The 13631-nt window shown below is 54.9% G+C and overlaps 1 protein-coding gene, 1 long non-coding RNA gene and 1 pseudogene across 2 annotated transcripts; 2 read left to right on the top strand and 1 right to left on the bottom strand.

The window, feature by feature from the left end:
• The first annotated feature begins 343 nt into the window (after window positions 1–343).
• Window positions 344–1128, top strand: LOC134388379 (uncharacterized). Its single transcript, XR_010024631.1, has 2 exons — window positions 344–379; window positions 732–1128. It is a non-coding gene; the product is annotated as an uncharacterized LOC134388379 (long non-coding RNA).
• A 902-nt stretch (window positions 1129–2030) lies between these two features.
• Window positions 2031–6275, top strand: LOC134387512 (uncharacterized). The gene is made up of 3 exons (XM_063109967.1): window positions 2031–2034; window positions 2913–3159; window positions 5672–6275. The coding sequence occupies exons 1-3, from the start codon at window positions 2031–2033 to the stop codon at window positions 6204–6206; spliced, it is 786 nt and encodes a 261-aa protein (XP_062966037.1). The 3' UTR covers window positions 6207–6275.
• A 341-nt stretch (window positions 6276–6616) lies between these two features.
• LOC134387511 (zinc finger RNA-binding protein 2-like) lies at window positions 6617–13400 on the bottom strand (annotated as a pseudogene).
• Window positions 13401–13631: the final 231 nt, after the last annotated feature.

Genomic DNA, 13631 nt, shown 5'->3' with positions numbered 1-13631 from the left:
ACATGTAGATTAACTCACATCATGGGAGCATTGCTGTATAACCACGCTGTTCAATCGCTGGTGTTGAATTAAGCAAAAAATGGCTGCTGAGAAACATCTATGCAGATGCTGCAGCTAAAGAGATATTCCCTGTCCTGGGAGAGCTTGCTAAGTAAATGCAGGAAACATGAAAAAGAGATGACAAGATGTCAGCTCGGGCTGCACTTACTGGTCTGCAGCCTGGTGTGGATTCATCTACGACTCTGAGATTGTTTCTGTGCTCGCAAAGGGAAGAAAATTCCCTGGAAAGTGTATCTACCCAGGGGAGGGAGGGCTGTGTCTGAAATCCTTTTCTTTCTTTCAGGTACGATGAGGAAAGACTCAAGGCCAGAAGAGAGAGGTGTGTGCAGAGTGGCCTCTGTCAGGGCTGAGCCAGGCCTGGAGGCTCAACTGGGCTCTCATTTGGGGAGGTGGCCCGGTGGCTTCCAATGGGCAGGGAATGCCCCATGCAGAGCTCGGGGCTCTGCCTGTCAAGCCAGGGCTTTAGAGTCAGATCTGGGTTTGAATTCTGGCTCCATCATTTAGTTGCAGGGCAGGGTGACATTAAGCAAGTAAAAACTCACAACCACCTTGGAGGTTATTGTGAAAAAATCTGGGACATTGTAACCCCCGTGGGTAAAAGGGGCCCAGACTTCATGCTCAGTAAAGGATAATAATGGTCATTATAATAATATTAAGTTCTCCCTTTACAGAATGAACACAAGCCTGATATTCAGCACTGGCGCATAAATGCACCTGTGCTAACCTACCGACTCGGTTTTCATTGGAGGCGTAATCATTAGGAACACTCACAGGATTTCAGGACTATTCCAGCCCTTCCCAGTTGTGGAGTTCTTATACCACCTGCTGGATACTTTGCAGTTCCCATGAGAGCTGGGCAGGGCGAGGATTCCTACCAACATCTTACATCCTGGGAATTTGAGGCTCAGAGAAGGCAAGGCACCTGCCCAAGGCCACACAGCAAGTCCATAAAAGATCTAGGATTCCTGGGATTTCCCCTGCCACCTATCCTCTCCTTCCTTCTACTTTTCCTCTCTCCTTCTGTCTTCTGTCTTTTTTAAAAATTGTGATTAAAATTTACCATCTAAACTATGGTAAGTGATAGTTCAGTGGCATTAAGTACACTCTTACTGCTTTGCAGCCATCCCCACCATCCAGAACACTCTCCTCCCGATCCGAAACTGTCCCCGTTAAACACTCACTCCCATCCCCCTCCCCAGCCCCTGGCACCCCCCATTCTACTTTAGCTATTGTGAATCATGCTGGGAACAAGGGTGAGCAAGAATCTCTTTGAGTCCCTGCTTTCAACACTTTTGGGTAGATACCTAGAAGCGGAATTGCTGGATCACATGGCAATTCTGTTTAATTGAGAAGCTGTCAGGCCATTTTCTACTGCAGCTGCACCGTGTCACGTTCCCACCATCAACAGTGCACGAGGGCGGATGGATTTCCCCACCTCCTCGCCCACCCTTATTATTTTCTGTTTTTAGGACAGTAGCCATCCTTGTCACCTCTCCCAGGGTGACAGAGACACAAAGGATTACTCAAAGCCCATTTCTCCAGAGCAGTGAGAGGCCCAGAAGGGGTTAATTCCAGGAAACGATTTCTTCAAGGGAGAGGAATTCCTAGGAAATAACCCCGAATCAGGGTTTTCTCTCAGTCTTTATTGTTCAGGCAAGAAAGTTACAGAAAAGGAACACAGGTGGTTCCAAAAGGAACAACGAGACAATTGTCACGGCAACACTTAGTTCCCTAAGAAACTCAAAGAAACAACCAGAGGCAAGTCGTGGAACGTCCCCCAGCCAACAACCGTGAAGTCTTAGCTCACATATTAGAGCCAGCATCTTTGCTGTGTACAGTTTTTTTTTTATCTACAACAGACTTTAGTCCTGGGAAAGTTTTCTGTTTTTCCCAAGCTTAGCTTTTCTATGTGCGACAGGCCCTGTGCAATACATTTGCTTAACTAACGTTGGTATTCTCCGCGCATCCTAATGGGTGTGAGTTCATAAGGTCTGAACTTTCTTCTTTCATTTTTCCCCTTGTAAAGCTAGGCAACCACACTAGTTGTCGGGCTCTTTTACCTGCTGGTGATCCTGCACCGACTGGGCTGATGGTCGAGCTAGGGCTGGGTCTGGGGCTCCCAGACCCCTCAATCCCATTCACAGACTGGGTCACAAACCCTTCATATGCCAGGCTGGGTCACCAGAGCCCTTCACGCAGGTCTATGAGCGAGGTAACTGGCCAAAAGGTCCCTGGAGCCATAGGTTGGAAAGCGTGGCTGTGCCAGGTGAACACCCAAGGCAGAGGCCTGCCCACCTGCTTCACTCAAACTCCTCTGTCTCTGTCTCTGTCTCTGTCTCTCTCTCTCTCAAGAACACAAGAATAGCAACAAAACTAAGAAAGATACATTGGCGCACATGCACACTAACTCCACACACACACACACACACACACACACACACACACACACACACACACACACACACACACACACACAATTTGCTTACAAAGGATGCTGAACCACACCCGACTGGACCCGAGGGGAGGGCCCTGACCAAACTATTCTATTTTCCCAACACCCCTCCCTCCCTCCCTCTCTCTCTCCTTTCCTTCTGAGTCGTATCCCTCCCACCTACCCAGGCTTGGTTAGAGATGAACATGACAGCAGGACACCTGTCCTTCTGAAACTGCTGAAACTTACTGGACGACAGCATCCGTCTAATAAGTGCATAAATGCATCTCCAAGGAGCAGCTAATGCTTTCCAGGAATGGTTCAGGCAGGGTCTTTCCTCCTCCCCTGGCCCCTCATGCTGACGCCTCACAGCGGGCTTCGTCTTCATTAACCCTAAATGATCATTTCTCTCCCGTCCCAGACAGCAATGGGGCCATCTCCACCCTCCTGACCCAACACATCCCAGGGGCGCAAAACCACCTTCAAACTGCTCCCAGGCCACGGCTGGCCCAGGCCAGCAAGACCCGTGGGAGCCGAGAGCCCCTGGGCTCAGCCCGGCTGGTCACCCCTAGTCACTTCGCTCTCTCTGTCCACAGCGTGAGGCCACAGCCAGAGTTCGTCCTGCCCAGGTCAGAAGAGAAGCCAGAGGCAACACCGGCAGAGCGCAGGTAAGTGTCCAAGTGACCGTGGGGCCAGAGTGGACACCCACCGAGGGCTGCCCAGTCCCCAGGGAGAGGCTGGGGAGGAAGACGGGCCTCCGTGAGGGACAGAAAATAGAGCTAGGCCATCCTGCTGCCTTTGAGTAAGGCGGGTTATGCAAACTGTGATTCCCACGTCAATGCTGTTGATTCCAGCCAAATCCAACCAACCCATGGAGCCCACAGCCAGAAGGTTCAGGGCCTTCTGAGGACCATGTTCCTGGGGCTGATCCATGTCACCAGGCTTTTTCCAGAAGAGGCTGTGCTCACACTGGCCCCCGAGGGCCCACAGGAGTCAAAACCAGAGTGTTGGGGCAGGAGGGAGAACCGGGTATCCCCAGGGTGTCCCCAAGCAGTGTGAGAGGAAAAGGTTATTATGTCATGGGCTCCCCCCACCTCCATCTTCAGCCAGAAGGACTCAAATTTTAAAAGCACCTGCTCCCAGCCGGACAGTGTGGCCATCTCAGTCCCACCCTTCCTTAACTCTGACCTCAGTCACGTCCACGACTACTCTGGGGCTCAGTGTTGCCATCTGTAAACTGGGCGTGATGAGGCGTGAATGAGGGAATCCATGTTCACGCTCATAGCGTCTTAAATCAGGTTTGAGCCCACAGAAATGTCCGATTGAGGTTATCAGCCTGTTATCATAATGAGGAAATGAGAAAATGGATGTAAAACTCCGCTGTAAATATTTGCTCAACACCTGGTCACTCCTCTGCTTACCCCCGAGCTGTCCCACACGGGGGCTGCTTGCATGGGTGGCTACTTCAATTGAAGTGAATTAACAATCAGATTTTAAAATTAGCTCCTTGGCCACATTGGCCCCATTTGGGGAACTCAGCATGCGGCCGACGGCTTCCGTATGGGGCAGCACAGATGCGGAATAGGAACGTTGTTGGAGAAAGTTCTGCTGGACAGCGGGGCTCCGGCCACCTTCCCTCCCCTGGTTGTCTCACTTTTTTTATTTTTTAATGGAGTTGAACATCGTGTAACACAGAAGAACCCTTTGGCCCATTTAGTTCATTCACAATATGATGCAACCATCACCCCTATGGATTCCAGAACATTCCGTCACCCCAAAAGGAAGCGCTTACCCATGAAGCAGTTGCTCTTCATTCCCTACTTCCCCCTACCCTGGTTATTTTCATTCTTTAAATCCAGCAAGTTGAATCCAGTAAGTATCGATTAAAGTCCTTTCGTGACTCTCCCTGGGATGTGCACACCAGCCCCACACAACTCCAGCCCTCTCCCTCCACAGCAGGGAGCCCCAGTTGCCTGTCTCTCCTGGGTCTGCAGCCTACATCGGAGCTTTGTCATAGCAGCCTAGGCCAGTTATGCCTCTTCTCTTGCCCTGGGAGCTCCCTGAGGGCAGTGACTCCTCTAGGAACGGTCCCTTACTTCCTCTCCCCACATCTAGCACAGGCCAGGTGCAGGGGTCCCAGGAACAGGGAGGGTGACCTCGTACCATTTCCTGCATACTTTACATCACCTGAGAGCTGGGCAGGGAGAGGATTCCCACCAGCATCTTACATCCTTGGGAATTTGAGGCTCAGAGAGGGCAAGGCACCTGCCCAAGTCCACACAGCAAGTCCGTGAGAGACCAAGTTCAACTCTTGGGTGAAGGTTACAGCAAGAGACCTTTGGATATGTCCCAGGAAATAGATTCGGTCTCCCCAAGCCCAGTGGACCCTGAGCAGCATTTGCAGTTTCATGCTGTGTCAATGAATAGGCCTCAGCTGATTTCCTTACAACTGCCTGTCCTGGCTCATTTGTTACACAGCAGGCGTGTGCTGACACCTGCTTTGTATCAGACCAGGATGAAGCAGCATTGGCCCTCATGGGGTTCATGGCCTCGGCCAAAGGTGGAAAATGCCCAGGCTCTAAAAAATAGGCAATTGGGCCAGCCCGTGCTCACTCGGGAGAATGTGGTGCTGACAACACCAAGTCGAGGGTTAAGGTCCCCTTACCGGTCATCTTAAAAAAAAAAACAAAACATTCACCTTCTCGGACATGTTTAGCACACAGCCCAGTGGCATTAAGTACATTCACGTGGCTGTGCAGCCATCACCACCATCATCTCCAGAACTTTCTCGTCTTCCCACACTCAAACTCTGTCCCTATTAAACTCTCACTCCCCATCCCCCTCCCCAGCCCCTGGCACCCGCTGTTCTACTTTGTCTCTGTGGATTTGCCTGTTCTGGACATTTCATATAATGGAATCATATACTATGTGGCTTTTTGTGTCTGGCGTCTGTCACTGGGTACAATGTCCTCCAGGTCCGTCCATGTTGTAGAGTGTGTCAGAACTTCTTTCCTTTTTAGGGCTGAATAGTATTCCCGTGTGTGATGGAAACGTTGTGTTTATCCATCTACTGAGGGACATTTGGATTGTTCCACATTTTGGCTAGTGTGAATCATGCTGCTATGAACATGGGTACAAATATCTGTTTCTTAATACATTTTGTTTTCAAAACTTGGACAGACATGAACAGGAAGGCACCCCCCAGCTGCCACCTCCACCTAAACAAGAAACGTGGGTCCTCTGGCTTGTTCGCTCAGCAGAGCCTCAATCCGCTTACCCGAAACATCTTAGCCCCAGAAGCCCAACTAAGGAGGTCACCAGGGAGAGGACAGAGCCAACACTTCCCCTAGCCAGCTGCAGAACGGGCCAAGCCTTGGAGACACTCCTGAACCGTGGATTGGGACCTGCTGGGGCCTGGGACATGGTGCATCTTAGTGGCCACATTTCCATGCTATCAGTGACCTTGCAGATGGAGATGACAGATCTGCCCCTCCTTTTCCATCTCTCCTGCCAGATTCGGCTCCAGCCCTGCTCACACGACCGTCACCCCTCCCACACTCACCGACGTCTCCTAGCAACTGGGCTCACCGCCTGCATCCCACAGCCTGAGGTCCCCACTTGCTCAGGTTCTCTGGGGGGGCTTCTCCACCCCCAGCAGTCTGGTGTCTTCCCACCACGACCAGCCAACCCTTGTGTCCCCTGCCTGGCAGGATAAGGGCTCTGGCAGGGTGGGTGGTGGAGATCGCCAGAGCAACAGCTCTTTAGGCCTTTAGTGAGTGGCACTGTCCAGACAGCTCACCCATCTGGACCAGATCTTTCCTAACCAGCTGCTTGGTTTTGCTGTTGCATCACCAAACTCGGCTTTTTGGAGTTGCTAGGAGGGCTGACTTAACTCGTTCTCACTTGGTTGGTTTTCAATGACCTGGTGGGGAAGGAGAGTGTCTGCCTCCCCTGGGAGCCAGGGATAGGAATGTGGACAGGGGCAGGGAGGCTTCTGAGAGCTGCCCCGCCAGGATGCGAGGGAGGGAGTCGGTCTGTGAACGCGGCCCGTGGTTCCGCTACACCTGCCGCGGCCCTCCCTGTCGCAGAGGTGAGCCCCTCCTCCCTCCCTTTTCTTTCTCCCCACTGTCCTAGCTGGATTCTCTCTCCTGGGTCGAGATGGAAGCAAACAGTGTCCTCTTCAATGTTGGGAAGGGACTCTCTGGGTGTCAGAGCAGGGCTCGAAGCATCGAACCAAGATGTGTCCAGCTGCTAGTGTGGCCCGTTCCTGCCCACAGAGAAGTCAGGTCCTCGAGAGGAAGACAGATAAGTCATTTTAATTGATGATATGTGGCATAATGAACGACAGCAAATAGCATTACATGACAGGCTGAGGCAATCAGGGAGGCCTCTCTGGGGAGGTGACATTTGAGCTGAGACCTGAAGGAGGGGAGGAGGAGCAGACCAGCAGGTCAGGGGAAGAGCTCATCAGGCAGAGGGAGCTGCATGTGCAAAGGCCCTGGGGCAGGAACAAGCTTGGCTGGTCTGAGGCTTAGCAGAGGATGGCGGGTCTGAAGTGAGGAGGTGGCAGACAGGCTCTGTTTTTGTCTCTTTTTAAAAAAACATCTAAACATCTCCTGTGAACATTTTATTTATCATTATATTTCTGTGGCTGGCCAGTGCAGGCACGGAAGCCTGGACCTTGGTGATCTCAGCACCACACTCTGGCCACCTGAGCAACCGGCCAGCCCGCCGACTGGTTCTTGTGGGGCCTTGTTGGATCTGGGGTTTTACACGCAGTGCACTGGGGCCTCTCAAGGGTGTGAGCAGTGAGTGCCGCTGGGGCTGGAGAGAACAGTAGTGGAAGTGACAGGATTTCTAGATGGATCGGCTGCGACTGCAAAGGGTTCCAGGAGGACTCCCTGGTGGTGGCGGTGGCCAGCCTGGGCAGCTGCTGGGTGAGTGGCCGTGTGCAGGGGCTGAGGGTTAGGGAATTTGGGGAGCTCCCCTGCATGAGGTGCAAAGAATGGGGGAGAGCAGGAGAGAGGCTGTGCGGGGGAGGAGGCTGGGCAGAGGGACCTGCACCCGTCCCCGTGCCCAGTCTGTGGCTGTGGCCGGGACCAGCTGAGGGGCTGGCTCTGCCTGTCAGTGTTGTAGGGGTGCCCACTCTGCCAGGAAGGGGCCCCATGGCAGGGAAGAACAGCTCTCCCACCTCAGCGGTCTAAGCAGTCAGGCTCCAGGTAGCTGTTTCCTGTTTCACACAGGTAATGTGCCTGCCTGCTCTCCCCCGTGACCACCTCAGCCTCGCCCGACTCCCGCTGCCTCTTCTGGAAGTGGGCCACAGGCCTGCTCCTGGACGGTGGCAGGGGGCCCATGCCCAGGATCCTATGGACCTGCCAGAAGGCCAGCATGTGCTGGTCATGCTGCGGGAGACGTGGCCATCAGGACAACCCTCCTGGCCACTCCCAGGGCTGCGGAGCACCTGGGTGGCCTGTGAATGGGGCCGCAGGAGGTCTAGCTGGGCCTGCTGTTGGCCCTTCAGGACAACCCTTCTTGCAAATGCTGAACTCCAGTCACCCCAGGATGAGGGGAGTTTCACTGGGAGTCGCCCGGTGCCCTGACGCCCCTTGGAGCACCAGCTCTTCCTGCCTCACTAGAGGGACCCAGATCCTGCAGTGCGAGCAAGTCCACTCGTCCATTAAAGCCAATTCACAAATGTCAGATGCAATGTGATTTGATTTTTGTACCACCGGGAGACTTTTCTCATCCACAAATATGCAGACAAGGAACTCACAGGGGACGCTGGCCGTGCCCTGCCCTGGTGCTCGAGGTTGGCCAGGCTGGGCCACACCAGGTGTTTATGGACCACAGTGGGTGGGGGACTCCCAGGACAGTCCCAGCCAGTGAGACCCTCTGAGATGGCTCTGAGCACTGGCTCAAGGCCAGGCTGGCACTGACACTTACGGCCACCCTCCTGTCCCCACACAGCTCTGCACGGAGGGAAGGGGATCCTAGACCACTTCAGGGGATGGTGCTCAGCTGCAAACAGGGTTGGGACCCATGTGCCACCCCTGCCTGGAGTCAGGTGGCCTTGTGGCCTGGCCTTCCTACCTGGGCGCTAGCTGTAATGTCCTCCTGCTCCTGGAGGGTCATGGGCTCGAGGACATCCATCTGGTCTCTCTCATAGGGGATCCTGGAGCCTGGGCCCGTCTTCATAGGGGGAGATAGAAGCAGAAAAGAACGAGAGAACACCCTTGTGAGACAGTGCCAACGAAACGGCCAATCTGCCCCACTGGGGGAACCCAGGAGGTCTGCCCCTGTGCCCAGGGCACCCCTGACCCACAGGCCACACTGGGTCAGCCCACCCTCGGCCAGCACAAGGTCCCACCTGGGAATCCCCACAGCCACACCAGGCATGATGGGTGGAGCTCCTCCTGGCCATGTGTGCGTGTGTGCATAGATACATGGCTCCTGCGAGGGGCCCAATGCTTGATCCTCCTTTTTCCCTTAATGTCATCCCATGTCACTAGCAGTTACTGGAAAATGACATTTTGAGTGTGCGACTTCCACCTGCCCCGAGTGCGGGGACAAGACACAATCCAACAGACAGATGGGGACCCTGGGGGCAGGGATGTTGTGACAAGACACACCGTGTTGACCAACTTTGCACATGCCCATCATCTGAATTTCTGGCTGTTTCCTTTGCATGTTCTTGGGATGGTGCTCACCTGGGCAGCTCTAGGTGGCAGCGGCAGGCATGGCCATCTAGAATATTCTGCCGTGCAATTGGCCTTCCTCTGCCCTCCCTGGGGTGGATGCGTCCCACTGCCACCGCCCATCTGCTTTCTGTGTGTGTGAGGCCCACGCCCGGCATGGGGGGCTGTGTTCTCAAGTGTCCGTGATAGCGGCCCTCTGTGTACTACGGCTACCATCCTGGGCCTCTGCAAGTTACTGCCAACATGCCAGGCTCTCCATCCATGGTGACTGACCTGTCAGGAGCATCCCTGTGGCCACACACTCCAGGATGCACTTCACAGTGTCCCTGGGGCTCAGGGGGTCAGTTGTGTTGCTCAAGGCCTTCTCCACCAGCAGCTCCATGGCCTGGGCAGTGGGGCCTAGAGGAGACATGGTGCTTTTGGAGAGGCCACGGCCAGCCCCCTCCCACTGGAGGTGGCTCTACTGGGGCTCAGCCTGGGGAGAATCTGGGGGCCCTGGGACAGGGGGGGCCTCTCGACTTTTCCCTGACCCTATGAACTTCCATGGAGGAGCGTGGCCAGTGGGGCATCTGCCACTCCTGGCATGGCCACGGGCAGGTTTCTTCCCCTCTGTAAGCCTCAGTTTCCCCACTGTGGCCCACATTTAGCTGCGGTCACGCCCCCTCGGCCATGGTGTGCCCGTTCCAAGGAGCCCCCCCACAGGTCCCTACCCTTGTGTGCACAGTGGCCCCAAGGGCACAGTGTGTGCTTATGTGGGTGCTTCCACATTCACAGGAGGAAAATGGGTTCCAGGGATATGGGGCCTGTCAACATCCAGATAGCCCCGTGCCAGTGACCTCCTCAAGGGGCCGGAGAGGACATTTCCCCTGGACACTGGGTGGACACCGAGGCCAGGGTTGTGGATAACGTCAAGGGTGGGCTGGCTGGGAGAGGGGCGGGCAGTCCCCACTGCGTGCAGCCTGCGACCTTCCTTCATTCTCACGCTGGGCCCAGCTGCCTGCCCGAGTGCAGATGCCACGGCTGAGCAGCTTTCAGACCTACATGCAATGTCACCTTCTGGACTGAAAAGGGTGGGTGTGAACAAGGGAGGGACAGATCAGAGATGACTGGCGAGGGGCGCAGGGACAAGACGTGATCCCACAGGCAGATGGGGATCCTGGTGGCAGGGAGGAGGCTGAGCGGGGGTGGCTGGTGTGGGGGTTGGGCAGGGACCTGGGGGTCTCACTTGGAGGCACAGGGGCTGCTCATGAGCCTCTCGGGGGTCCGTTCTTCTCTCTCCTTTCCATAGGGATGGGCTCAGGGGCCTATTGACTGGGGGGTGTTAGGGCCACAGAGCAGGTGGGGCTCGGCCAGGCCACCTGGAGGTCACTTGGCTCCCTGCCCTCTGTCTCAGTCCTCTCCCCACTCTGGTACCACCAGGCCTCGGCAAACACTACACATTCCCATGGACATGCATTTGCATGCCATCCCAGCTTCCTCTGCTGGGTTTGGGGTCAGGTAATGATGAGCAAATGGGGCCATTATGGAGGAGCTGCTCCCCTCCCACAGGGCTCCATGACTCTCCACTCTTGTTGCCCTCACTTGGGCTAAAGCGTACACTGGCCCCTTTGTGCAGAGATGCGCTCAGGATAGCATTTGTCTCTGGGCCACCAGGGCTGTGGAGCCCTTCAGGGATGGCAGAGGGGATCCGCCACCATGTGCTGCCTTACCTAGGCCAGCAGGGCCCCCCAGGTGGGCACACACTGCCAGAAGTCCTGGAGGACCCTGAGGAAAGTTGCACACAGCTGCAGGTTGCTGGCTCGTGCCTTTGGGGAGGAAGCACACTGTTAGCGCTTGGGCACCACAGCCCACAGGACCCACGCAATGTGGCCACAGGCAGGAAGAAGGCTGACTCATGGGGCAGTGGGCCCTGATGCAGGTGAAGGCCAGGAAAGGACACAGGGACCATGACCCAGCCAGCCTTGAGGGCAGCAGGTGGAAACAGAGTCCACTTCCCCGTGAGCACAAGACAAGTGAACCAGTGCCAGGCCGGGTGCTGGCCATTGGGTGGCCGCAGGACGCAGTGTCCCCACCCCAAGAGCAGCAGTCACTCCTTCCAAGTTTCCTGACTGGATCAGCAAAGCACCAACCCTTGTTAGGTTGTGGCTCAACAGGAACAAGTGGGCCAAGCAACGAGGAGCTGAGGAGCCGCTCAGAGATGCCCCATCTGTGCTCAGAGCCCTCACGGCCGGGGCTGTGGTGAGGGTGGTGCTGGTGTCTCTGAGACATGTTCCTCCCCACCTAGAACCACTTGGCATGGTGGAAGGCGGCCAGGGACTCGAGGCACTTCTCTAGGCTCAGGACATCTCTGGGATCGGGATGAGGTTCCTCCATTCCTTCTAGAAGAAACAGGAGAGTGACCAGAAAAACCATTCCTGGGAAAACCTCATGTCCTGTGAAGTCCCCTGCTCCAATGAGAAAGAACTTCACTGACTGCTACTGAGAGGCTTCAGCACTGATCTCTTGATCAGCCCCTTAAGGTGAAGAGGTAAAACTGCATGGAGCCAGATTTCCAGAAACTTCCAAATGCATCATGATGGAGAAAGCGGGTCGGATTTCAATGTGTCCTGTCACTGACAACAAAGGCCCCAGTGTCGGGAGCAATGCAGGTGTATTTTCCCTTTCTTCTTATCACTGTTTCAAGAAGATGCTTCCCGTTTCATTACAGAGAGGATGACAGCAAGCCCTGGTTTATTTCGGGCACGTAACGTCATGATAGTCCATAAATACCCTCATCGATCTCTGTCTGTCTGTCCGTCCACCTGTCCATCATGGGCAAATTCCTCCTCTGGGGATGAGATGGAAGTGGTGGGGTGTGCACGTGGGAGGGGCTTTCAGAAGCTGACCGTGCCATGCTGGGCCGGGAAGAGGAAACCGAGGGAGGAAGTGGCCAACAGGAAGTGCAGTTTCCTCGTGGGCCCGCCTGTCGCCTGTCAAAGACCGGTCCTCACGGAAGGGTTTCCTGCTTCTCAGTCTGTCCGGCCAGGCCAGGACCAAGCCTCATCTAGTGGCCACTGGTCTTAATGTCCGAGAGTCCCCATCTCTTCCCTGTGTGCTGTTCCAGGGTCTTCGGCTAGAGTCCAGTGGCTTTCCACTTATGGTTCAAAGGCCATTCATTCATTCATTCATTCATTCAAAAAGATGACCGGTAAGGGGATCTTAAGCCTTGACTTGGTGTTGTCAGCACCACGCTCAGCCAGTGAGCTAACCGGCTATCCCTATATAGAGATCTGAACCCGTGGCCTTGGTGTTATCAGCACCACACTCTCCCAAGTGAGCCACGGGCTGGCCCTAAAGGCTCTCCTTTTAAAAAAACAAGATAAAAAAAGAATTGATTTAAAGAAAAACCTCAGTGGCTCAAGGCCCTCAGGGATGACAAAAAAAATTAGAAAGGGGGTTCAAGGATAACTGGAGTTTGGAAAGCAGTCCTAGAGACTGTCACAGGAGGTTCCACAGTGGCTGAGACTCTAGGGAGCGCAGGCATGCAGGGTGTTCCTGGCATCAGCCTTCACTGCGGTCGATGACCAAGGCCCTCACAGCCCTCTGGCCTCCCAGCACCATCTCCACTCTCCCAGGTGCTGCAAATCTGGGTTCAAGTCCACCCTGAACCCGCATTTCCCAAACAAGCAGCACTGGGACCAGTGGGGTCTGTGGTGGCCCCATGTCACAGAAGGACAAAGTCAAACCGAGCTTCTGCCGTGACTTTTGGGAAACTGCTCACACCTGTCCCTTTTCACCATGTTTCTGCCAGGTGTCACCATCAGTGGAGGCAGGGGCCGTGTTGGTTTGGTGGGCCAGGGAGGACAATGCCCACAGCCCAGGCTCTGAGCCCATCTGACACTCTCTCACTGACTCATTTCCTCTGCTGCCCCAAGACCCCGCTCTTGTGTGGCCTGCAGCATCTGGTGGGACAGAGGAGGTGGAAAGCTGTGGTTGTGGTCTTTCCTGCCCAGAGCAGAGGCGGACACTGCCCCATGCCTGAGCATGAGCAGCACCCTGGGGAAGTGGGGGATGGGGACAGGGGAGCTGGACAGAAGGGTTTGGCTGCACCTTGGTCCTCACACATTAGGGGCAAGGGGACGGACAAGGTGACCTGCACCAAGCTCCATGAAGGAAGAGATGACAATCTTGGCTTCGGGGTCAGAGGAGACCTCGTACTTGTCCTCAGTCACCATTTAGGGGGTGTGAATGCAACATGAGGCCACATTACTCCATCTGAGAGCCATGTGTGAACAAGCCATGACACAGCTGGTGTGTCCCTGTTCATCCTGTTGGCCCTCACGTGCTCACTGCTTTTATGCCAGGCCCTGCACTGGGTGTCCAGGGTCTCCAAGTGACTAAGACATAGTCCCAGCCCTCCAGGAGTACACATGTGTAGCAATAGGAAAAGACAACAGACCTTGAGC

This window comes from Cynocephalus volans, chromosome 10 (assembly GCF_027409185.1).
Source record: "Cynocephalus volans isolate mCynVol1 chromosome 10, mCynVol1.pri, whole genome shotgun sequence".
Lineage (NCBI taxonomy): Eukaryota > Metazoa > Chordata > Mammalia > Dermoptera > Cynocephalidae > Cynocephalus > Cynocephalus volans.
Note: the sequence above shows the minus strand (reverse complement) of the source record. Positions and strands in the feature narration are given on the sequence as shown.